The sequence below is a fragment of the Equus caballus genome, chromosome 5 (assembly GCF_041296265.1).
Source record: "Equus caballus isolate H_3958 breed thoroughbred chromosome 5, TB-T2T, whole genome shotgun sequence".
Lineage (NCBI taxonomy): Eukaryota > Metazoa > Chordata > Mammalia > Perissodactyla > Equidae > Equus > Equus caballus.
This window is the reverse complement of record NC_091688.1, coordinates 91,661,132-91,686,971: the sequence shown is the minus strand read 5'-3', so window position 1 is coordinate 91,686,971 and position 25,840 is coordinate 91,661,132. Positions and strand designations below refer to the sequence as shown.

The 25,840-nt window shown below is 39.9% G+C and overlaps 1 protein-coding gene across 8 annotated transcripts in view; it reads left to right on the top strand.

The window, feature by feature from the left end:
* The window catches only part of ST6GALNAC3 (ST6 N-acetylgalactosaminide alpha-2,6-sialyltransferase 3), a 498,406-nt gene that overhangs the window by 207,826 nt on the left and 264,740 nt on the right, over positions 1-25,840 (top strand). For all 8 annotated transcript variants that reach the window (XR_011438880.1, XM_023641833.2, XM_023641831.2 and 5 more), the window contains exon 2: positions 11,138-11,332. Coding sequence is in view for 7 of the 8 variants with exons in the window: in XM_023641833.2 (XP_023497601.1) it covers positions 11,138-11,332 (195 nt within the window). In the remaining variant the exon portion in view is untranslated. The remainder of the gene's footprint in view (positions 1-11,137; positions 11,333-25,840) is intronic.

Below are 25,840 nucleotides of genomic sequence, written 5' to 3'. Positions count from 1 at the left end.
AAAAATATATCAAAGACCTGTGACAGCAGCCTTTGCGCATGAACTTCTGGGCTTCTGCTTCACAGTGGAGCTCTCTCTGCCTTTACTATTCTAGCACAGGAGACTATAAGTAATAAACTAATATGCTTTATGTTGCACAAGCGATTCAAATTACTGTCAATGCAATATTAAATCCAGAATTGATAGGAAAATTGTCTTACTTAGAAATTCGAGTGTTCTTGGTGTAATACTATTTATTATCACCATGAGACCTGTACTCTGGCAAAACTCTACTTGTGCTCAGCAAAAGACTGTAATATGTATGCATTCCTCTGCCAACGTTCAACTTTGACCTACAAGAGGATGGTGTCTATTCCTTAGAGAGATGCTGGGAGGGGCCACAGTTGATATCTGTGCATGGTGATAGGGTGCAATATGCATGTGTGTGTGAAGTTAACCATGTTCAAAAAGAGATGGTGGTTTTCATTTTGTTTTGTTTTGTTTTTTACTCCTATGAACTTGACTAGAAGAAAAAAATCCCAAGGATTTTCACATTGGTGAATTCCAAAGTCCTGGGCAACTCCAGGATTCTTTGCCATCCTTTCTTTATGGACCCGTGATTATGCCTCTTTTAGGGTATAGGGTGAGGGATAGGTGTTTAAAACAGTCCAGGCCCCATTCAGGATTCTCTTTGTTCCCTAGGATAATGATGATGACGACTGTGATGACAATACCACCGTCGTTCATTGATTTTAAACTGTTTTCCTGTTTTTTCACCTATCTGAGAGTGAGATGTGACTTTGACTCGATACCACCGTGCAGTCGCTGTCAGCCTGCAACAAAGGTGACTTCTTCCAGATAGGATTTGTGTTGTTTCAGATGGTTACCTGGGGACACTACCAACCTGAGACCACTTTGAAATGAATTATTTACTGAGTTTTTTCTCGAATCACACTGGTCATGTGAACTTGTATCAAAAGCCTGCATGAGTACCTGCTTGTGGTCCAAATTCTCAGACGAAGTTATTTTTCCTTTCTCTCTTCGTGCTGTGCCTTTCTGAATGGCAGCTTTATTTCTGGAATATTCTAACTTTAAGGCAATCACATTTTGGTGTCTTAGCTTCGTTCAGAGGTCTATTATTAGATTCCCCATCTTGTTTTTCTTTCTTATCGTATTTAGAGTAAGGGTGAGACTAGCATTGATGGTATCTTAGATCTGGTGAAATACTGTAACAGTAAAAGCTAACATGTCCTGGGCACTTTCTCTCTGCCAGGTGGTGCGTTAAGGGTTCTTTACATGTAGTAACTCACCCAAACCTTCAATGATCATATTAGGTCCATACTGTTGTTCCTCCAATTTCAGGTAAGGAAACAGAGGCACAAAGAAGTTAAGCAATTTGCCCGAGGTTACACATATTGTCTCATTTAGTGTAACTGGACCACCCTGAGCCTACAGATAGTCTGCTGACAGGAATCTTTTTTTTTTTTTTTTGTGGGGAAGATTAGCCCCAAGATAGCATCTGTGCCAATCTCCTCTATTTTGTATGTGGGCTGCTGCCACAATATGGCTTGATGAGCGGTGTGTAGGTTCATGCCCAGGATCCAAACCTGTGAACCCTGGGCCTTTGAAGCAAAGTGTGCAAACTTAACCACTATGCCACCAGGCCAGCCCTGGGAATCTGTTTTCATCCCTGTTAAAGTACTGGACACATTACTTGCTGAGCACACAACAAACTGTTGCGAGTCCCTCACCTCAGAAAATGGGCCATTGTCCTTATTAAAAGGACAGGATATCCTTTTGTTACCCACTTCTCATTCCCTGACCTGAGATTCTAGCTTTAAGTGTTATCCTCAGACAAGAGTTGGTTTTCTAAAAAATATGAATTCTATAAGTCTTTTCATTCTATGCCACATAAAGGATGTTGCTGTAATCTGTTTTACTACCATTCAGATCTGCAAGTTCTATCAGGAACTTCAAAGCAATTCTCAGCAAAAAGTCCAGTTCAACAGATGCTCCACTTTTTCTCACTTCACATTATATTCCCTATCCTAATCCTCTTGCCCCACCTCCCACTACACCCACATTGAATCTACACAGAAATCTCCAAGTGAGGTGAATTTATAGGAAAAAAAGAAAAGAATAATTTGTGGGCTTTTCCCCTTAGAGAAAAACATATTTTCTCTAATCATCCTAATCTGAAATTTTTCGGGTAATTTACCACTTATATTTAGAAAAGAATAAATTTTAATTCCTCCATCCTTCTTTCTTTGTCTCCTTTATTGTTTCACTTCTTCTACAAATATTTACTGAATATCTTCTAAATTCCACACACTGTGCTTGGTGCTGCCCGTATGAGAGAGATTTCCCAGACTTTGTTCATGTCCTCAAGAAAGTTTTAAAGCCAAAGTTATAGGGGAATCTTTCCTTCCCTCCGCCCTCCTCCTTACTTCTTTCCTCTATCTTCCTTCTCCACCCACCCCACCCCACCCCACCCCAGCCATGGACCTAAGCGAGGAGGAACAGATGGCTTTAGGGAGAAAACACCATTTCAGCTGAGTTGCATTTGAACTTGTAGAGATAGGGATGGTAGAAAACAGCAGGGCGCCAGTGAGGAGCAGCCTGGACAACGTCACAGGAACTGGGCAGCCGGGGGGCTTTGGAGAATGGTGAGAAGTCCAACCTGAAGGGAGAGATGGGAGGTGAGACTTTCAAGCATCCAAACTTCCGTTCTTTCTTTACTGGTCATAGGGAGTATCATGTGAGATGATAGGTCTGAATGTGCTTAGAAAGGAACATGCTGTTCAGTGTAACATTACCTAGATTCACTGAAAAATAAGAGGTCCCAGTTGGGGTCATCATCATTGTCATTCTCATCATTATCATGATGTCCCTGGGCAGGACCCCCTCCCTAATGACACTAGGACCACCAGAATTTATCCTTGCTCCACTTCTGTGTCCTGAACACCTCAAAACTAAGAATTGGATTCTAAGAGACAAATGCATCTCTTTAAAAGTGAAAGATGCCAAGCAGATGTTTGAGAAACCAAATAAGGCCAGTGAAGGCTGTAAGGTGGCTGAGAATAAAACGAAAGCGGCTGATGCCCTAATTACCTTCATTGCCCCTGGTTAGTTAGCACCTCTCTTCCCACCAGAGAATAGGGGCACAGGGAGAGGACAATGGTCCCCGGTCTCTGATGTTCTCATCATGAGAACCAGCCCTCTGGATTAAGTTTCTCTGTGTCTGTCTGTACAGTGACACCAGAGACTTTGCTTTCTGGACCCGTCATTCTACACACTCCAAATTAATCTTCAGCTCTATGGTGTGTTTCTAAAGAACTTTGATTTCCTTTTTGCTATGTGAAAGGACATGTGCTGAAGCAATATGATAAAGATGAAGAGACCAAATGAGATAAAACTGGTTGTACATAATTTTACAAAATGGCGCAAACTCAGTGGCTGTAGCCATGATTGTTTTCCTTTGATATGGTAGCAGTTTGAAAATCAAATCAGGGCAGAAAACTGAAATCCCCTCCTCAAATAAAATAAGAAAAATGTGTGGGCATATTAAAAACTAATTGACATTTTTCCTCATGGTTTTAAAATAAGTGTTAGAAAGTCCATTGTGACCTTTCATCATGTTATCTGACAAATTCATAGTGCTTGTGTTAACCTAAAATTCTCTATAGTGTTTGTAGCTATGGGAAGTCTCTTTTGGGAAAAAAATCCCTGAAGAAATTTTTACTACCTATAATTCTCCCCCAGGACTAGTTTTTGCCCAGAATAATTTATGACAATGGTACCCAGGAGGACTCTATGGCCTTGGTTTTTGTTTATTGGATTTGTAATTCTTATTAGGCTACACATGTGTCTGATGATGACATGTTGATGTGGGCTCCAGATTTTTAAAGTAGGTCTCCATATTTATACTTGTAAATTGTTTGCTTTAAATTTAAATTATACTTAATTTTTTAAATGATATCATCAATATTTTGCTGTTTCACTGCATTTTATTGATTAGAAAAATGATGGAACTGTGAAGCTGAGAAAGGCAGACAGACCTGTTTTATGCTGGTTCCACAAACTGCCTGCAATAAGACTCCATACTCTTGATTGACAAGGGACACCTAATATTCTCTAGCAGAAGTGGAAGAATAATTGCTTTCTTTTCCCTTAGTGCTAACCAATGGGACCCTGTAGTTGTCTTTTTAAAACTGGGAATAAAGCCAGAATTAAATTTGCCCACAAATTACTGATTATGAAGTAAATATAATTACCATACTTCAGATCAGCCTCTTAATTTTCCATATGAATTAAGTATTTTGTTTATTGACAAAGTGTATTACAAAATCTACTTAGGGCTAGTACCAGTTTTTAAAACTTCTGAGCCAGTCCTATACGAGTATTACCATTGGTTTGAGTAACAATTAACCACTTAGTTAATTCATACACTAGAACATAGGCTGTGGAGTCAAGATATCTGAGTTCAGTATCTGTCTTTACCATTTCCTTGCTTTGTGACCTTGAGCAAGTCACTCAACCTCTCTATATCTCTATTTCTTTGTCTGGAAAATGGGGATTACAGAAGTATTTCTCCTACTGATAACACTAATTAGATATTATCTTCTATTAGACTATGGTGATTATTCATACATATACACTGTATCTGGACCTTATTCCCAGGGCCCCTACTGGGAGAAGAAAAGTCAGTCTCTGAAAGTAATACTTGCAGTTTTCATAGTGAGAATTTATGTTCATTAGTGGTATTTGATGAAGTGGTCCTCCATTGCTCTTGTCCTTGTCTTTCCCAAAAGGATCTTTCCCGCATTCCCATCCATTGACCACACCACCTGCAGAGTGAGCTTTCCAAAATCAACTCTGATCCTCTCTATCTCATGCTTGCACCTCTTGTTTGGATTCTACAGTGTAAGTCCAGACTCTTTGCCATGATATACAAGACCTTCCATAATCAGATCTCTTCCTGCCTCTCTAGCTCCACTCCCTCTGCCCTCTTCAAAGACTACTCTCAAAATAGGTATTATTTTTTACTTTATTGCATTTTCTTCACAAGCCTCCTAGATTCTGAAATGCTGCTCGTTCTCCCGTGTCGACCTTGGCTTGACATTCACGACTCTCTACCTGATGACCTCAATGATTCTATCGTCAGCTAGGCTGTGTAAAGCCTGCCCTTGAGAAGGTCGTGTATGGACTGCACTCATCTAGAACTGCCCAACTTTTTATTACCCTCCTTTTCTTACCTCCATAATGAATGAGTGAGATTTTCCCCTAGAGTTCACTATAGTTTAATAAGCAGGATCCAGCTTGTTGATTCAACAGATAAAATAAAACAAATGAAGATTTTATCTATATACTCTGAGCTTTGCTAATTCATCCTTGTGCAAATGGGAGGAAGCTTTACTGCATTCTGGGAGAAGCAGATTTGGAGCTTGGCCAATGACACAAGGTAGAATTACATTGATAACACAACTTCTTATATAGGAGCAGAATTTGTATTTGATAAGGTCACAAATAGTCAATGGGTAGGGACTCATCAATGTGTGAGGTGACTGAGTACTGATATAAATAATACAATTGACCCTGTATTTCATTTATTATTGGATAAGTGACAGCATATGACAAAAATGTAAACCATTTTGCCATCCTATGTGACTACTTCAGTCATTGAATAATACTATTTAAATTAAATAATGCACTTTTATGCTGTTGTTTATCATTTATGAGGAAGAAACAAAAAATCTAGCAACTGACTAAATCAAAATGTAAAGACTTTGTGGTTAAAGACTAATTCTGTGGTAGAAAGAATAAAAACATACAAATGTTAATATAGCTTGCAAATTTGCTAGGTCCAAGTCTGCGATTGCTTTCTCCCTAAATCATGAGTTCTCTGTGGGTTTTATTTTGAAATAGGTATTTGTGCGATAAGTCTGATAAATGATATTCCAACTCTAAAGAGCGAGCAACTGGAATGCCACATTTGTGATGCATATTTTTGCAGCACAGAGGGGATTAAATTCTAAATGTCTCAGCTGTTAGAGGCCCCTTCAGACTTGCCCAAAATGAAGAACAAAGAAGGAAAAAGCTTTCCCTAAAGCAATTCTTCAGATCTATTTGGGCACAGTGACATTCTCTCAGAGCTTGTATGGATAAGTTGCACTAAATAGTTCAGGGGTATGCAGCTGCTTGGAATATTTGAGAAAAAGATTTCTCTAAGATCTTGTCATGCATTCACATGGGCTGGCCAATGCCTAGCAACTGGCTAATGTCCAAGAAGGCCCTGATAACTAGTAGTTATATCGTAATAATAACATCTTCCATTTTTGAGTGTTGACTATGTGCCTGAAACTGTGCTCTACATTTCCCACCCATTATATCATTTAATGTTCATGCTTCTGATCTTAGAGGAATGAGATTAAATTTATGCCTGTTTTTTGCAGTATGAAAAGTTTGTCAAGCTGAACCTTATAGATTGTAAACTTGACAAGCACCCACTGTTGTTTCTCTTCTCTAACTGTTGGTCATCAGACATAGAGGACGTTCTGATTACTTCAATAAAGGCAGCAGTGATCACTTCCATTAACAAATTGTTAGACATAGAACACGTGTAAACAGGTGGAGTCTTCTAATTTGTGGGGTGTTGATGGACTCAAAACCGTTACCACAAGAAGCCACTGATGGAATAAACTTAAGCGAAACTACTGGAAATCAGGCATTGTGGTGTGTTAACTGGCAATTTCAAATAAAATGAAGTGATTGATACATTTTCACTTGATTGGAAAATGAAGAATATTTTGAAATTATAAAACATAGCACTTTTGTGCATTTATCCTTTCATTATCCTAATGTAAGGTAGATGGGAGAGATAATTACATCTGACTGAATATATTTGGTTTACTATTTTTTGTTCTGTGATTTGAAACCTGTCGATGTCCCTAGCATCATCTCCCACCACATATAGTCTCTGTACTCTTCTTACCAAATGACTTGAAGGTTTCTGACCAAATTAATGCCTTTCAAACTTCTATACATTAGTCTATGTTGTTCCCTCTGCCTGGAATGCCCTTCCCTTCTCCACTTGTTCAACTCCTCATTCTTCAGAATTCCATTTGAATACTACCTCCTCAAACAAGCATTCCCTGAAGTGTCCCACCGCATCCCTCCCTCACTCTCCCGGGGCTGCCACAGTGCCCTGCGCATACCTCCATTACCTCACTTGCTATCACTTGGCCGGTGGTACTATATTTTCTGTTTACTTGCTAGGTGCACTAAATTGTGACTTTTTGGAAGCATGGTCTGTCTTTTCCGTAAAATTTCTGGTTTTCAGCACTTCACCAAGTCTGTACAGAGTGTGGACTCAGTGAGAGATTGTGACTTGAAGAAGTGAATACGTTCATTTATGTCACGCATGCCAGTATTTTGCTACTTCCCTACTCCCACATCCCTACCACCAAGACACACGCACATTCTCAGGGCAATCTGATGTGTGTAGATTTCAAAAAGCCTATCCATTGTTTTCATTGTAATTGCTGATGCTCAAGGTCGTGATCTGGCAGGAGTGACTATGGTAGTCCCCCATATTTGGGGGGGATATTTTCCAAGACATACCTATGATAACGTATAAATTAGGCACAGTAAGAGATTAATGGCACTTTGGGTGCCAAAATAAGGGTGGCTTTAACACAAGCACAAGATATCACAACAGTCGATCTGATGACTGAGATGGCTACTGACTGACTGTGGTGGCTACTAAATGACTAATAGGCAGATAGTGCATACATGTGGATCCGCTGGACAAAGAGATGATTCACGTCCCTGGGGGGAGGGAGAGGGATGGCATGAGATTTCATCATGCTACTGAGAACGTACAATTTGAAACTTATGAATTTTTTATTTCTGGAGTTTTCCATTTAGTATTTTCAGACCGTGGTTGACCGTGGGTAACTGACACCAGAGAATGCAACGTTGCGGATAAGTGGGGACTCCTGTACTAGAAGAATGCACATGCACATTGAGTCCTGTTGTCCTTGCCACCTGGAGCACAGAACGTTTCAAGTTACACCTTTTCTGGTAAAATTTCAGGGTGGTTTTATACCAGCACTGTGAGAATGCTTTCGTGTTAAACAAGAATATGGAAGCATGAAGAAAGGCAAAGAATCAGGTCTGGGGAGTGCAACAGAAACTGGGCTGGCAGCCTGAGCCGTGGACGGAACACCCTACCCACTGCAGCATCTGATTCGGATGGAGCACCAGGGAGAGGCATTGGCTCCCTCTCTCCGTTTGCTCCCCTCCTCCTCTCTCAGCTCATTACTCGGTTCGCTTTGATGGAACATGAGAGGCAGACATGGATTGCTAGGGAGCAGGCTTGTGATTTCATTGCATTTTGAAGTTTCTCTCAAAATGGTTGATTTATTTTCCTCTCATGTATACATTATGTATGTGTTGCTACGCACAATCAGGAATTCAGAAAGGCCCTCCATGCCTTTGTCCCCAACCCCCCAGCCATGCAATGCAATGCGGCAACCAAGAGAAGCAGAGAGCCATGCTGAGCTCGGGGATATACAAAGGCACAAGTCCCATCTGGGTCTCCTTCAAAGCAAGCTGCTGTTTTGCAACAAGCTACCGGATGGCGATAAAACATGTTCTTACCTGTTTACTTAATGGGTGACTGGCCTCTTTGCTTTTATTTAGCCATCTGTTCTGGTCTATGTCCCTTTAAACTTGTAAGATCCATCACCGCGTTTAAGCTGTTACCTTGACACATTGCAATGTTGTGGACATAATGATTCCACCGAGGAGCAGATTAAAGCAGTTTTTCATGATTAGAAGGTTAAATGAGGTAAGGCTGTGGTAGCTGGTGGTGAGATAAGGGTTTTTGAGGAGGCAGAACTCAAGGGACTTTCAAGTGATTGGAAAATTAGGTTGGCTAGACAGAGGGATGGGGCTTTTACAAATTACAGGAGCTGAACGTGAGCGAGGACCGCCTTTGGGTGTGTCTGACTTCTGTGGGCTAGTTCTACTGCTCTTACGGAGACTGTGACTGTGGGTCCAGGGAGGATACGGGATGGCTTTGGGGTGTTTGGGCTTTTGGTATGTTCTGTAAAGAGCAAAAAAGAAGCTGAGTCCACCAGGAAGTGGTAAGCTAAAAACACAACAGCAGCAAACATTCAGTCATTCCCAGCAAGCCCTTTGGCTTTTCTAAGTTTGAAGAAGAAGCAGGGCCCAGCTCACCTTCACGGAGGGATGTTTCATTGTGTCTTCACCCTAGACTTCAAGACAGAGCTGTTTTTGACACATGCCCTCAGCTCTGCTCTTTCTCCTTGCTGGAGACTTGAGCTTCCACCTGACTGCTCCACCCAGATGACCCACCAGTCTCTGAAATCTAAGACTAAGAAAGCCAAGGGCTTTATCTTCTCCTTCTCTTAAATCAGCTTCTGCTCCGACGACTCTGTTTTCTTCTGATATGACCAGTATTACTGTAGTTACCTCGACTCAGAATCTCAGGCTTCTCTGAATTTTCCATCTGCTACTTCAGTTCAATCAGTAGTCAATTTCTCTTCCTTCACCTCAGTTGAGTTCTCATGTGTTTTTCCACCTTTTTGTGCTCCCTGCCACTGCTCTAGTTTCCACCCCTCATTACCTCTGTCCTAGCCAATTTTGAGTAGCCTCCTTACTACTTGCTGCCTATCTTCAGTTTCTCCTTGATCCAAAGCATCCTTTTTTTTTTTTTTTTTTGGTGAGGAAGATTGGCCCTGAGCTAACATCTGTTGCCAATCTTCCTCCTTTTGCTTGAGGAAGATTGTTACTCAGCTAACATCTGTGCCAATCTTCCTCTATTTTGTATGTGGGATGCTGCCTTAGCCTGGCTTGATGAGTGGTTCATAGGTCCATGCCTGGGATCTAAAGCTGCAAACCCTGGACCGCTGAAGCTGGACACGTGAATTTAACCATTATCCCGCTGGGCTGTCCCCCAATCTAAAGCATCTTAAACACTGATGTTTGATTGTAACAGTCACCTTTTAAAAATAAAATAAACAAACCAACAAAAATCTCCTTTGGTCTTCCATCACCTAGCAAATTGAGTAGACTTCTTGGCTTGGTATCTGAGGCAGTTCAACACAAAGTTATCATTTGTGTTTCCAGCTTTTTCTCCTTCTCTGTGCCCCAGTAAGACAAAGTGCTATGTGGCTATAAATATCCCATGTTTTCTTGCCTCTTTGTCCTGTTCTCTCTACCTAGAAAGCTCTGCTCCTACATCTCTATCAATTAAAACTCAAGCATTTCATCAAGCTCAATCTCAAATACATGTCTGCTTCCCTGACCCCAGTCGGAGGCAGTTGCTCCTGCTCTTGTTCCATGACAACGTATTTAGGGAGATGTTCTTATTCTGCTTGGCGTGGATTTTTCCCCTACTCTTGTCGTTAGCTTTTTGAAGCTTACTTTTGTATATCCTATAGCTTAAGCAATGGTTCCTGCCTGTAGAAGGTGCTAGATAAAGAAACAGAATAATGATTAATGATGAGACTTTGTCTACAAGAATGCAAAACATCCATTTATTCACTCAAGTGCCTCAAGGGTTTGGTGGGTGCCTACAGTATGTAAGGTACTGCATGAAGGACCTGGGATACAGAGATCAGGAGGACATAGTACATCCCAGTTCTCTAGGACTCACAATTACATGGAGGAAAAGTCACATAAATAATTATACCAACATCAGTGTACAACAATAAAAGGGCCCTCAAGGTATGGGATTGGTGGGACTTCTTACCTCTATTAGGGTAGATAGGTTGGGGGTGAAGGGATGATGGTGGGGAGGAAATTGAGCAGTTAGGAAGGGCTTCCTATAGTGAGAATGTCTGATTTGTATTTTGAAAACTGAATATGAGTTTTCAAGGAAGATAGGGAGGTATAGGGAAGGCTAGGGATGGGGTAGAAAGATAATCCAAGAAGGCTCTTCTTGTTCTTGGAAGCCGAGCACACTAAGGCAACTTGGTCACCAAATGATTATTTTCTGTCTCCAAGTGAAATATACTAAAGACAGAGTCCTTTGATCCCTTTGAAAGAAAGAGAGAGAGGAATAAAGGAACCTCCCTTTGTGGCTGCTTTTCGTTGAAAGTCATTCATTCTTTTTTTTGATGTTTTGTAGAGAAAGTCTGTGATTGCAGTGAGCTTCATAGCAGCGTTCCTCTTCCTGCTGGTCGTGCGCCTTGTAAATGAAGTGAATTTCCCATTGCTACTAAACTGCTTTGGACAACCTGGTACAAAGTGGATACCATTCGCCTACACATACAGGAGGCCCCTTCGAACTCACTATGGATACATAAATGTGAGGACGCAAGAGGTAAGACCTCAGAGGGTTACCTAGGATTTGAGGGTATCCATGGTAACAGCTTTTCTTTAGGATCGAGATGGCTTCCAATCATTGAATTACTCTTTCTACCCCAGGGAGCCTCTTTGGGTCCCTGACATTTTCTGTTTTCTCATTCTTAGACATTTACTGACACATGTCTAAAGTCTGCTGCCCCTCCTACATCAAATCTTCTGATTCACTGGCTTCATGTGGAGTTGAGGAAGCAATTACCTGTTTTCCTGGTGGTTTGTGGCATAACATACATATCTTTCCATTTAGAATCTCTGATCAGCAGTTACCAGCTGGAGAACTGGCTGGCTTTAATTTCTGGAGGTCAACTGGTTGGGGACAGCTCTTTGTAGAGCTGCAGAAAAGCATTTATACTCTTTAAAACTCTGTAATCCCTAGACCTGGAGCTAGAAAAGGCCAAGCTGATTTTAAAATTCTCAGTGGCTGCAGAGATAATGGGATTTAAAGAGTTTCCAAATTTAAAGGGGTTAAAATAATTTAAATCCTATAATCACTGAACCTCTAAATCTTTGTAGCCAATTGGTGGTACGGGAGAGGATGGAGGAATATCAACAGCTAGAAAGTGAACACTGTGCTAGCACTTTTGCAAGCCAGGATTTGTATCAGGGAGGGAAGTAAAAAAAAAATGAACCTCACAAAATGTGTGAAGCGTAGAGAAGTGGTTACTAAAATTGTTGTCACTATTCATTTCAATGGAGTGGGATGAACGTGAGGTTAATATTCATAGATGCAATGTCCTGTTTGAAGTTGTTGGTAACAAAGGTACAGGTCACCAGTGTGTCTACATCACTGGGAAGAGTTTTGGATGAGATCCCATTGAAAGGTCATTTTGTAAAGACGCTAGAGAGGAGAGTCACGCACAGAATGCTACTCCTGTTCTGAGAGTTATTCTTAGCATCAAGGGAGGGACGTCGAAAGCAGGCTCAGTTCATCCCCTTTTGTAGATAATATCATACCTGAGTCATTGCTTCTAGTTAATTTGATTCTTTGAAAATTATTTCTGTATCTGCAGGATTTACAGGCTTTTTATTAGACCTTTATAGTAAAAAGAAAAAGGCAGCATTAATAACATATAAATTCTTAGAAGCCTTGCTTGATGTTTATCCTTTAATTGGTTTTAAATTAATTTTTTTAAACTGTCCGTTGTTTGAAGTTGTTGCATGTCCTAATAAGTTGATTATCTATATAAAAATATATCTCTTAGAGATTAGTTTGTCTTACTCTTGTCTCTTGTTACTTTTATTTCTGGCTGTCATTGAGTATTCTGTAACTCCACTGGACTGTGTTAATCATTTCACAAGTGCCTATCACAGGCAGAAAAAATAAACATGTGGCTGAAGTGTCTCACCACTTACTCTCATGAGGGAAATCCCACCAAATATCAAAGACCCTTTCACTGGTTTAAATATTAATGGATGGATTTAGGAGTGTTAAGGGAAAAACTGATCTAAAGATGCAGTTATCTAATTAGTCATATTAACCAGGCCACCTTGGAAGTTCTTTTGGGAGAGCTTTTACTACAATGACTCTACAGAGGGATGTTGGTCATGATCTTGCTCCTGCAGAGGATATTTCTTGGGGGAAGCATGATCGCCGTAAAGAATTTTTAGGCTTTCGAGGCACAGGGGCATGGCTTGGTGCCAGTTCTGACACTTAAAAAATAAGGACAACAACATCAACTAGCAAAGATATTACAAGGATTAAATAGGACAAAGTGCATGAGGTGCCCAGTTCCAAACTGATGTTCAATGAATGAGTTTCTTTTGCTTCCTGTATAATTATCAGCTATGAGATAAAGTGCTTAGTATGAATAATACCAAAATCCTAAAGTCCAGAGTACCAGACTGATTTAAATTTTAAAGAATATGGACTCAGGGCATTAAACATATGAAGGAGTTCCCGATCTCGTTAGATATCAGGGTTTTGCAAATTGAAACCACAATGAGAAGAAAAAAAAGCACAAAGAGGTATCATCACACACTAAATACCAAAGTAGCAAAAAATTAAGAATCTAAGAGTACCAGTGTTGGAGAGGATGTGGGCCAACAGGAACTCTTATGCACTAGTACGGGGTATATAAATTAGAACAATCACTTAGGAAAAAGCAGCTTCCTGTTACCGAGTGAAGTTGAAGATGTGCATACCCTAATCCCCAGCATTTCCAGCCATCAGTATATTCAGTAGAGTCAGTCATGAGCACATGCACTGGGAGGCATGGACAGCATATATGGCAGCCTTGTTCACAGCAGCTAGCACCTGGAAGCAACCCAAATGTCTATCAGTAGGAGAATGGATTAAAATGGTACTGCATACACTGGAATACCATACAGCAATGATAATGAAGAAACTGCAGCTATATGTGACCACATGGATGAACCTTACACAAACATAATTTTGAGCAAAAGATGCAAGAATAAAAGAATATGCACAGTGTGATTCCATTTATAGGTCACAAGGAGAGGCAAAACTAAATGATGTCACTTAGGGACATATATAGGAGGTAAAACTAAAAAGGAAAAAAAAAAGGCAAGAAAATTACCATCATATAAGTGAGAAGAGTTGTTACTTCTGAGAGAAATGTGTGGTTTGTGATCAGTGTGTGTTTCTGGAATATCAGTAATATCCTGTCTCTTGATCCAGTTGGAAGTTACATGGGTGTTCACATTTTAAATATTTATTAAGTACACTTTCATGTTGTGTGTACTTTTCTGTGTGTCTATTTCATAATAAAAAATTAAAAATATATTCTCAGCCCAGGTAGGATATTTATTGACCAGGAATCACACCAAACATTTCTCCTAATTTAGCAGCAAGAAATAACCAAAAAGAAGCCATGGGGCATTAAGCTATCTGAAACAAAGTAGAAATATTTAAAATAGGCAATTTTATGCAAAGACTAGCAGATATACAGGTAACTTATTTCCCTAGTTTAGGCATGATAGAGAGGCCCCATGTGGTAATGTGAGTGCAGATGATGAGCAAAAATTTTGCATGGAAGTTGAAAAACAACATCATAACACCCAAAGAGAATGACAGGTTTTCCTCCAAACTCAGTTCTAGGCTAAATTGGGAGGAAAGCAAAATTTGATGGCTCTCTACCTCCTTCTTCATTGATTTCCTCTTTCCTTCTTAAAGTCCTCCCTACCCACCATTTTGGGGCTCCATTCTTATCCCAAATGCTCTGTGCATTGGTCATCACCAAATGATGGCTTCGGGTGCAATCCTTTCCAGAGACAGTTGCGTTAGATAAGACTCAGGAAGAAAAAGTCTTCAAGAGCCAAAGTAATGTAGCTAAAATGATAGGTGGTAGATTTGATGTTCTGGGGCAAATAGCTTCAATGATGACTCTCAAACCTTGCTTTAAAGGTAGCCACGTGCTCCTATGTCCCTATTCACTCTATTCTAATCCGAAGAAAGGACAATAGCCATGGCCGAGCTGAGGACAATAGCCATGGCCAAGCTGAGTTAAGTGGTCACCAAGCTGATATATTTATTTTAAGATCTTGGTCCTTGAGGTTTTCTCAGTTTCTCAGAAGAAACAACATACTTTCTCGAAACCACCAGACTTCCAAGAACTTTTTAAACATGTAGACATGCCAGCAAAGAATTCCAGACCTAGAGTGTCTGCAAACGTGATCACTGCTGACAACGGTTTTATTGCCCGACGCTTCAGCTGGACCAGACATTGCTGCCACTAGGCAAAGATTTTATGAGTGGAAGTGTTTGCAAGAAAGAATGTCTCTCCTCTACTGTCTAAGACAAGGTGGGGGTAGAGGAAGCAGAATTAGGTTGAAGACTTAGTGTATACTCACAGTGGTGACTGGCTGTCCTTTGTCCTGTCTGCTTCCCTTTCTTAACCAGTTCACACTACAGTTCTTATCTTTAGGGGAAGGGAAGTCTTACGAAGCAGGGAAGCAAAATGAGCACCCACTAACTGGATGAAATTCTGAAGTCTCTGCTGGCCACAGAACCAGAATTCCTCATCAATATTTATGTTTGAGCTGACAACAACCAGGAGTTAGCGCCCAACCAAAGCTTGGACCAGGAGTGATTTAGATTTTGCAACGGGCCCTATTCTCTCCCTGCATCCTGCTCCCCTTTAATTCCTGACCCAGTAGCTGCTCAGACTTGCCTTCTCATGTCATTACTGTGTTAATAATGCACTTTTTCATTTTAATAGGATTGAATTTGGGGCACCCCACCTATAGCGTTATGGCAGAGTTACTCTATTATCTTTTGACCTTGGACATAGTAAAAAAGCATGTGACACCCATATATGTTTTGAAGAAAAAGACATGTCTATACTTGGCAATATCCTGTGAGCTCTGCTTTCTCCTTAAACCAAATCAATGATTCATTTTAAATTGATTGATTGTAGAGCTAGGGAAGGTATAAAAGACTAAGGGACCATAGTGGTTGGTTCAAGGTAATCATTGTTTCTCTCTGTTGAGATCATGGCAGATTTTGAGGAAAGAGAAGGAAACGAATTCCAGGCTAGATTCTGCTTGTGGTTTCCAGACCATGGGAGCAGTCATTGTGTTGTCTTTTTTGTTGGGTGACCTGGTGTGAAGACATTGCTCAGAGCAAGCAGCCTGTAACTGATTTGCATTAACTACTAGATAAGAGAATCAAGCTCTGGTGATCAATAGGATGCCACAGCCAGATCCTCCTGGGGGTCAGTGGGGGTGACAGATGTCCCCCTCGGATCTGATAAGAGAATCCTAACATGCTAGAGCTGCAGAGGATTTCTGGTATTTGAGGAAGAGAACCCTTTTAAATGGTGCCTAAAAATGTGCTAAACACAGGATTTCTAGAACATAGCAATCAAATTGTAGGACTGCATATTGATTTGCTTAACAATTTAATGAGGCCGAAATATGCCTCTCTAAAAAATGAGAATGTTTTAATGCCTCAAGTATACTAAATAAGAATACTTAGGATCAGTTGCTGTGACAGACAGGCCACACTAGCCTATTTAAAGATGTGCATAACATATTGATGTTGCAATAGAAATTTCCCGAATAGTAGTTATAGCAACAATTAAGGAGCAGAACTGACTTTCTTGGCAATAAAAGCGTTCACTCCACACATTCAAATAAATGTTCACATGTAACTAAAGCTGACATGAATAGGTTTTCTATATTTGGGAATATAGCCTTTGGATTTTACATGAGTATATTGAGAGCAATTATATGCAAATATATGTTCCAAAAGTTTGAAACTGATCAATTTAATTGTTAATTAAAATCTGAATAGTCACATTTGTGTAATCGTAAAGCAAAAGAAATTTCAACTATTGAATTGTTATAGAAAAGGAAAGAACTAAATTAACGTATAATAAAGATTACTTATTTGGCATGCGCATATTGGAGTCATCATTTTTAAGATAATTTATCTTTTTCCTAAGTATGAGGGCACATATTTATAGAGTGGAGAAGAGATTATGTTTCTCAGCTCCCAAACCCTGGCTGTATCTCAAGGCAATGCCTGCTCGAGAGCCAAATGACAGGGACAGACATCCCTGTGGGTTGGAATAACTCTGGAAAGCTTGTGTGGGAGAGGAGAGAGTGCATAGGAGAAGGATTGGATGGGATAGAGAGAGAAGGGAAAGTAGAGTTAGGGGAAAGAGCAAAACCAAGACTTCAGAGGATACACTGTCCATTTTCCTTCAGCTCCAGCCACTCCTTGTGGGCCAAGGGCACTACACTGGAAGTCACAGTCAACTCCTTAAGTCTGCACTGTGATCACCATGGCCTCATAGTCCGCTCCTCCGTGTCTTCCTTCTCTCTGGTTCCAGCAGCGTTAGTTCTCATCTACTCAGCTCCTCATTTTGTTTAAGTTACCCAGTCTTGGAGTGCTCTGGCCTTGGTCTTACTGCCCCAAAAACGACCTATGGGGTCACTTCTAATAGTGCTTCCCCTCTGTGTACCCCTGACACGGACATGGCACCCCATGCCCAAGGTGCCCTTGAGGCACTGCCATCGGCCTGCATGATTCTTGGACTTTCCAGAGGAAGAAATCAGCCAGTTGGGGGTAGTAAGTAGGCCAATTCACCTGGAATGTGACTTACTCTAGGGTGTAGAAGATAGAAAATGCATCCATTGGGTAATTATGACCTATGAATGTGAATGGGATCCCTGGAAAGGAAAAAATCACACTCAGACTTGCAAAACAGTAATTCATATATATACCTCCATCCATATTCATGAACCAATATATACAAATATACAGAAAATACATATGTACATACATGCCTGTGATATACACATACATGCTCACAGAACAGTTTATACTTTCTTAAATAGAGAAATTTCTTAAATATATATACACTATATATACATATACTATATTACATATAAAATGGTTAATGTTTATAATTAGCCAGTTAGGTGTATATAGTGCTTCTTGTGCTTGTCCTACTCTCCACTACCCCTTTATTACAGAAATAACCATTTCTCTTCTGACCACAGGGATGAGCAGAAAATTCAGGCTAGTAATTAGCCAATTAAGTGACTGGCCAAGAGGTGGACACATGGCCCAAGATGAGCCATTCTGAACTCTTCCCAGATTTTATTGTTTTTCTGCATGGGGAAAGACCTTCTTTTCTTTGGTAGTAGCGCTGTTGCAATGTGATTCTCTGGGTGTCAGTGGCTGTGTTCCCTGGAGAGAATGAGAACAAGATACTGAGAGAAGCAGAAGCCAGTTGCAGAGCTCACTTGAGGGCCTGGACAGTACTCTAGTGCTGAGACCACCCGGTCCTGAAGCTGGTCTACCCTCTCCCGTGGTTTGGGTATATAAGCCAATAAATCCCTCTTTTTCATGTCTGCTGGTTTGAACTTTGTTTTGGTCACTTGCAACCAAAAGAGTCCTGGCTGGGGCTGGCCCGGTGATGTAGCAGTTAAGTTCACATGTTCTGCTTTGGTGGCCCGGGGTTTGTCAGTTCCGATCCCGGGTGTGGACCTATGCACTGCTGGTCAAGCCATGCTGTGGCAGGCATCCCAAGTATAAAGTAGAGGAAGATGGGCACACATGTTAGCTCAGGGCCAGTCTTCCTCAGCAAAAAGAGGAGGATTGGTTGCAGATGTTAGCTCAGGGCTAATCTTCCTCAAACAAACAAAAAAAAGAGCCCTAGCTGATACATACATGATACATTGTAGTTATTTTACAAAAGCCAAATCTTCTGAAACTCATCTTTAAACAACGTGCTACCTGGGGGATGAGAGGAGCTATCTTCCAAAGCCATACTTCAAACCTGTGAGGCCGAGCATAAGAAGACACATCTGACAGTCCATCAGTTGGCTCAGGTGTCCACAGAGATGCATGTCCTTTTGAGGGAGGAAAATGAGGGTCACAATTTCCCAAGGTTATAAAGCCATAAAATGACTAGACAAGACTGATTACTTACTCAGTTTCTGGTCTTACTCAACTGATAAATCATATAGTTTTTTGTAATTATTCAGATGAAATCTTCTTTATTGCTATGAAGCATCATCAGTCAAAAGAGATTGATTTTCACTTTACAAATCACATCTGTTATTGATGAAAGATTCATAATTATCCTAGTTTTCAATGGAGTAATTGGTTCCCCAGGAAGATATAAGGGAATTTTATTCATTATAGAAACTTAGGTAAAAAAATGCCCATTTGCCAACTGCCAGTTAAGACGTGAAAGGGGCTTGTTAGAAATTCAAATATCAAATTACCTCATTTGTGACAAGCAAAGAAAAACAAAACAGAGCATCTCACAAAGAGCACCTTGAAAATTAAAAACGATGACCGAAGAAGAGCCCCAATGGTAAGAGTTTTGTTCAGCTTCTCTCAAGTTCCAGCTAAGAGCCTGACAGAGTGACTGGCACAAAAACCATTCATCAAGTGGCAGTTAGGATTAACTGTGCATATCAGTCAATCACCAGTTATTTGCAAGTGCTTGCTTAGTTCCAGACAATGTGCTGGGGATCGGCAGCGAACCCCACTTTAAGGAAAAACTAAAATTGGGGTTTACCAAGTAAGAGGATGAGATAGACTTGGTTGCAAGTATCCTGGGACAACAGCACCTGGAGGGCATTGATGTTTCAGCAGAACAGACTTACTCCATTGCCATTAAACATAGTGAACATTCATGTAATTTCAATTAAACAATTGTATTCAATGTCTGGGAGATAATTTGTCACCAAGTAGATGGCATCAAATTGTGATTTCTCAGTTTCCAGAGGAAGCCTGAAAGGCTTACTTACAAAAGAAAAATATTCATTAAAGAATTTTTATTTCAAAAGTAACTGTATAGCTCTTATATCAAATGTTATTCCACAAGCCTCGGGAAACGGTATGTCTGGTTACTTGAGTAATCTGGCTAATAGAAATTAAGTATTTAATAAATAGATTGTCAATTTAAAATGAAAATGAAATTAAGAGTTCTGGTCTGGCAAGATGGTGGTGTAAGATAACCTGACAGTTCTCCTGCTGTAACACGAGGACCTGCTGGATAAAATAGGGTATTTTATTTGATGCCCAGCTGGCCTTGCCAGAAAGAAGGGAAATCTTCAGGCACAAGAAACTGAGAAGGAATGGAAAGAGAGGTAAGCATGAAAGCTGACGGTGTGATTTCCTGGGGGTTTATCAGGACCAATAACTGAGGATGGGTAATATCCCCCCTACAAGATAGAAGGTGAGGCCTGGGTCCAGCGAAGGCAGAGAGTAAGCCCCACCACAACCCTGCCACGCATGGAAATGCTTACCTAAAGCTGGGCCTTCACCAGCTCTGCCCTGGAGAAAGGGTAGGCTAGGAAAGAACCCAGGAAAACTGTCACAGATAAAGAAGCTTATTTATAGCTTTGGCCTTTGGATAACAAAAACCTGGACATTCAGAGTGCTAGACCTATACCCTGCTGGTCTTACAGTTTGAGTTTTACTGCTTGCGTTTTCTAGGAACCCTGCAAGCTGAGAAATCAACCAAAAATTTGATCCCCAGCTAGTGACAAACGGGCTAAGGGGACTGAATCTCTCTGGAGGGTGTTCCCACAACCCAGACATGAGGCGTTCTTAAATGCACCATTAAAAATGATAAAACACGAGGAAGCACTCTATTTATTGTGATTACTCAGGTTTTGCTATAAAAATATTACTATTTGATTACAGTGTGTTTCCCTATATCCCGTTGTGATGTTTCATAATATGTAATATACTGTACACTTGCTTGTTGTCCTCCTCAATGGAAGAACTCTGAATTCCAAAATGTGCCTGCTCCAAAGGATTAGGGTAAGGGATTGTGGACCTGTGTGCTTAAGAACTTCACATGCCAACATCTCTTTTAGTCCTTACAGACTACATACCATTTTACTGATGTAACTAATTTTTGAAGGCCTCAAATTGGTGATTCTATGCTAGTGACTTTAGTTGTCCTGCAAGGGCAAAGGGAGAGACTGGGATTGCCTTGGTCAGCAAATTCCATTACATGGTCTATGAAGGGTCATCACTGGCTCACACCTGCTGAATCCACTGTGTGCTGGGCACTATGCTAGGCTCTGGAATTGTAAAGAAGAAAACACTTGTTGCCTAAAAGTACAGACCAGTTTTCATATGTTAAATGGTAATAAGTCAGATAGAGTAGTATGTGTAGAGGATTATTTCAATTCTCTAATGTAGACATAGCAAGAAGGTTTGGAGACAACACCTCAAAATAGTAAGTGTAGTGGTCTATGTCTGGGTGGTAAATTATAGGTGACCTTTTTCTTAAACATGTTTTCCAACAATGAGCATGTATTGCATTTATTACCACACACACAAAAAAACATACTAGAATTAAGTACTTTGTCTTTTAAGCAGTATTTGTCTGTAAAACAATCCAGAACTGTTTCCATCATCAAAAAATAGAATTTAAAATAGCTAGATAAATATATTGTTTGGAGTACTGGTAAAAGTGAGTACTCTTGGGGCCGGCCCAGTGGCGCAGTGCTTAAGTTCACAGTTCTTCTTTGGCAGCCCGGGGTTCACCAGCTTGATCCCAGGTGTGGACCTATGTACCACTTGGCAGGCCATGCTGTGGCATGCGTCCCACATATAAAGTAGAGGAAGATGGGCACAGATGTGAGCTCAGGGCCAGTTCTTCTCAGCAAAGAGAGGAGGATTGGTGGCAGCTGTTAGCTCAGGGCTAATCTTCCTCAAAAAACAAAACAAAACAAAAGTGAGTGCTCTTGACCCAGCCCTGAAGGCCTAGTGGTTAAAGTTTGGCGTGCTACACTTCGGTGGCCTGGATTTCCTGCACAGAACCACACCACTGGTCTGTCTGTAGCCATGCTGTGGCAGAGGCTCACATAGAAGAACTAGAAAGATGTACAACTAGAATATACAACCATGTACTGGGGCTTTGGGGAGGAAAAATAAAAGTGAGTATTCTCTCACTCCTTAAGTGTGGGTTGCTTATAGTGACTTCCTTCCCAAAAGCACAATATGAAAAGGGGAAAAATAGTAATTTTACAGTAGAGACACCTGATAAATGCTACCTCAGCCAGGCGATCAAGGTCAACATCAACAGTGACAAATCATGTTGGCAGGATGTACCCTCGGTATGTGATGACAATGGCACTTTGCCTCTGTGGTCTTCTTCCCCCAAATCCATAACCCCTGTCTAATCATGAGGAAAACACCAGACAAACCCAGATTGAGGGACAGTCTGTTAAATACCTGACCAGTACTCCTCAAAACTGTCAAGGTCACCCAAGACAAGGAAGTTCTGAGAAACTGCCACAGCCAAGGGATCCTAAGGAGACGTGACTACTAACTGCTAGATGGTGTCCTACGTGAGATTTTGGAAGAGAAAAAGGCTATTAGGTAAAAACTAAGGAAATCTCAACAAAGCATGGACTTTAGTTAATAAGAACTTACTAATATTGGTTTATTAATTATACCACATGTGTTATACTAATATAAGATTTTGGTAACAATATAACTAATATTTGGTAACTAATATAAGATTTTGGGGAAACTGGATGTGGGGTCTATGGGAATTCTCTGTGTTGTCTTCTCAAGTTTTCTGTAATCTATAACTGTTCTAAGATAAAAAGTTTATATTAAAAAATGGCTTTAGGTTTTTGACCTGTGTATCTAGAAGGTTGGAAGTACCATTAACTGCAATGGGGAAGACCACAGAAGGAGGTGGTTGAAAATATTTGAAATATATATCATAGTGCAGCCGCATAGGGAAAGGATGTGTGAGACAAATGCATTGTGAATACATCATTGTTTTAATTTTCTATACTGAATACAATAAATACTTTTGGGAAAAAAAGTTAGTATTCTGGAAATAATTCCTGCCTTGTCCTTAAAAAGCTTATGTAAAACAGGTCCTTCAGAGATTCTCCCAAGAACACATGTGAAAGTCAGCGTGAGCTTTTCAATTCCTCTTAGCTGTGCTCATGCACTTCAGCAGTTTCTTCTATTGTAATGTAACCCACTTTTTGCCAGTGTAAGTTATTTGTGGAATTCTTAGGAAGGAAAGGTACAAAGTAAATAACTTTTTGGTGGTTCCATATGGTATTGTATTTTGCCAATACTCTTTCTAATAAGGTTCAATAATATTTATTGGATTGAGGACACTTAGCTGTGTTTCATTATCCTTCCCAAAGCTTACAGGACAATGTTTTCAGCGTGTTCCCAGAAGATGGTAACAATAACATAGTAATAATCATAATAATGATAATAAGCCAACATACATAGTATTTACTGTGTGCCAGACACTGTTCTAAATGCTTTACACATACTAATTTATTTAAACCTCATAACAGTTCTAATAAGTAGGTATTACCATCATTCCATTTTGCGGATGAGGAAACAGAGGCACGGAAAGATTAAGTAACTCGCCCAAGGTTACGTCGTCTCTATGTGGAGTTACTGAGATTTGAACCCTGGCTCCAGAGTCTCTACTCTTAACCACCACATATACCACCTCTTATAATAATAGCTAACACTTCCACAGAGTAAGTACATCTCACTGTACTTGGGGATAAGGAGGTGCTCTACTTTCCTCCTCAAAAAATGCCTCTTCCACATTTCTTACATATGCTAGAAATGGGCAAATGCCAACTGAAGCATTTTGATAATTTCAAAATGTCCTGAATAAGTAACTTTGGCCCTAGTTTTAGTATGTGGAAGCACTGTGCACCTATGTTATATTTTTCTGCTCTTTGCTGTTTCTCCCAAAACCCTTGAGCCATAAGTAGTTTCATTTGAATATCCTGTTATGCATTCGTTTTCTATTTAGTTTTTCTCTGTATGCAAATATATTTATGAAGTTGTAATTGAGGTATATATAAAAGTTGGTGTATGTTTTTTACATTGCTAACCATTTATCATCACGTTATTCTATAATCCTTTCTTTACCTTTGTTTTGGGGAGCCCATTTCATATATAAATATATATGCATTTTTGATTAGCTCTATTTTTGTGCTCATTATTTTGGTTCATTGGTTAACATTTACATGTTTTGTAAATAATATTTTTTAAATTATTATTACTTGTGGGATTAGATTTGCTTCCTCTTTGCTCACCTTTTAATTTCAGAATATTTGTAAATTCACCTCTATATCATTTTGTTGAACAAAATGGAAAGTCTTTGTTGCATCAGACAACTATTTGCATAACAGTGCTGTGTAACAAATGTCCCCAAAACACGATGGTTTAAATGACAATCATTTCTTCTTGTTCACTCTTCTTTGGGTCAGCTGGGGTACAGCCCATCCCGTGGGGCCAGCTGGGCTTAGCTCCAAAGCTGCAGATTGAGTCCGTGTCTGTTTCTTGTGTCTTTCTCTGCTGATGACCATTGGGCCACCGGGGGCATATTCTTCTCATGGTGAAGGCAAAAGCATAAGAGATTAAGCCCAACTTTGAAAGCACATTGCAAGCTTCTGCTGGCTTTACATCTTCTAACATCCCATTGACCAAAAGCAAGTCAGAGAGCCACACCCAAAATGAAGGGGCAGGAAAGTACCCTTCACCCACCATGAGGCCAAGGCAAGTTACATGGCCAAGTCCACCATCAATGGAGTAGGAAGTGTGCTCCTCCTAGGGGGTGAGTGTGGAGAGGGTAATATCTGCCAAAAATAATTTCATCTACCAACACTAGTGAACTATTTATTGAAATTGCATTATATGTTAACTTGGTGAAAACAGACACTTTTATAACAATTGCTCTTTCTGTTAAGAATATATTATCTGTATGAATAATTTTTATATAATTTGCTGAAAAAGAGCATGTACATACATTTTAAGCAAAATTCATTTAGCATCTATTAGGAGCTCAATAAATGTTTGGCAAATTTATTCATGGATATATTTTATTTTTCCTGTCTTGAATTTAAGCTTTTAAAATTATATTTATAGCTGTTTATTTTGGATATGCAGAAATGCTATTAATTTTTACATATTTGTGTGTGTTTGCTATGCTAAACTCTTTTATGAGGTCTAGTTAAGTTTTCGAAGTTTCCTTTGGATTGTTCAGTGTGCAATCTCAGTGTCTTTAATTGATCTTTTTCTCACTTCTTTTCAATGTCTATTGCTTCTAGAGCTTATAGAACAATTGTAAACAAGAGCTTCTAAAGAGATTTTTACAAAGAGGGTTCCTAGTCACTCTGTATAAAATTGAACCAACTTAGTTTTCTTTACTGTGTTAAAGAAGAATCCAATTGCTTTTAAAATTATTTTTCTAAAATCGTGTCTATATGTGTTGAATTTTATCAAATGCTTTTTGGGGCATCTATTGAAATGACTGTATGATTTTTCTCTGGAAACTTATCAAGACAGTACTTTCTTGTTTTGAACCACTTTTACCAATTAATTTCTTTTTCTTGTGGTGAATTTATTAGTCAGGGTTCTCTAGAGAAACAGAACCAACAGGATGTATGTATATACGGAGAGAGATTTATTTTAAGGAATTGGCATATGTGATTGTGGAGGCCTGGTGAGTCCAAATATGATGGGGTAGGCCAGCATACTTGAGACTTAAGGAAGAGTTGTCATCTGAGTCCAAAGGCAGTCTGCTGACAGAATTTCCTTTTGCTCAGAGAGGTTAGTCTTTGTTCTGTTAGCCCTTCAACTGATTGGATAAGGCCCACACACATTATGGAGGGTAATCTGCTTTACTCAAAGTCCAATTTAAATGTTAATTACATCCAGAAAACAACTTCACAGACACATCCAGAATAATATTTGACCAAATACCTGGGCATCATAGCCCAGCCAAGATGACACATAAAATTAACCATAACAGTGTACAATTCTTTTAATGAATCATTAAATTTGAACATTTCTCACATATACTCTATGAGTTATGTAAAATTATTCTCTCATATTGTGGATGAGGGCATTGAAGCTAGGACAGGTTATACAATTCACTCCAAGTCACACTTGCTCAAATTGGCAGGGCTGAATCTTGAATCTGGACTCTACAGCTCCAGGTTTTAGTTATATGATCAAGGG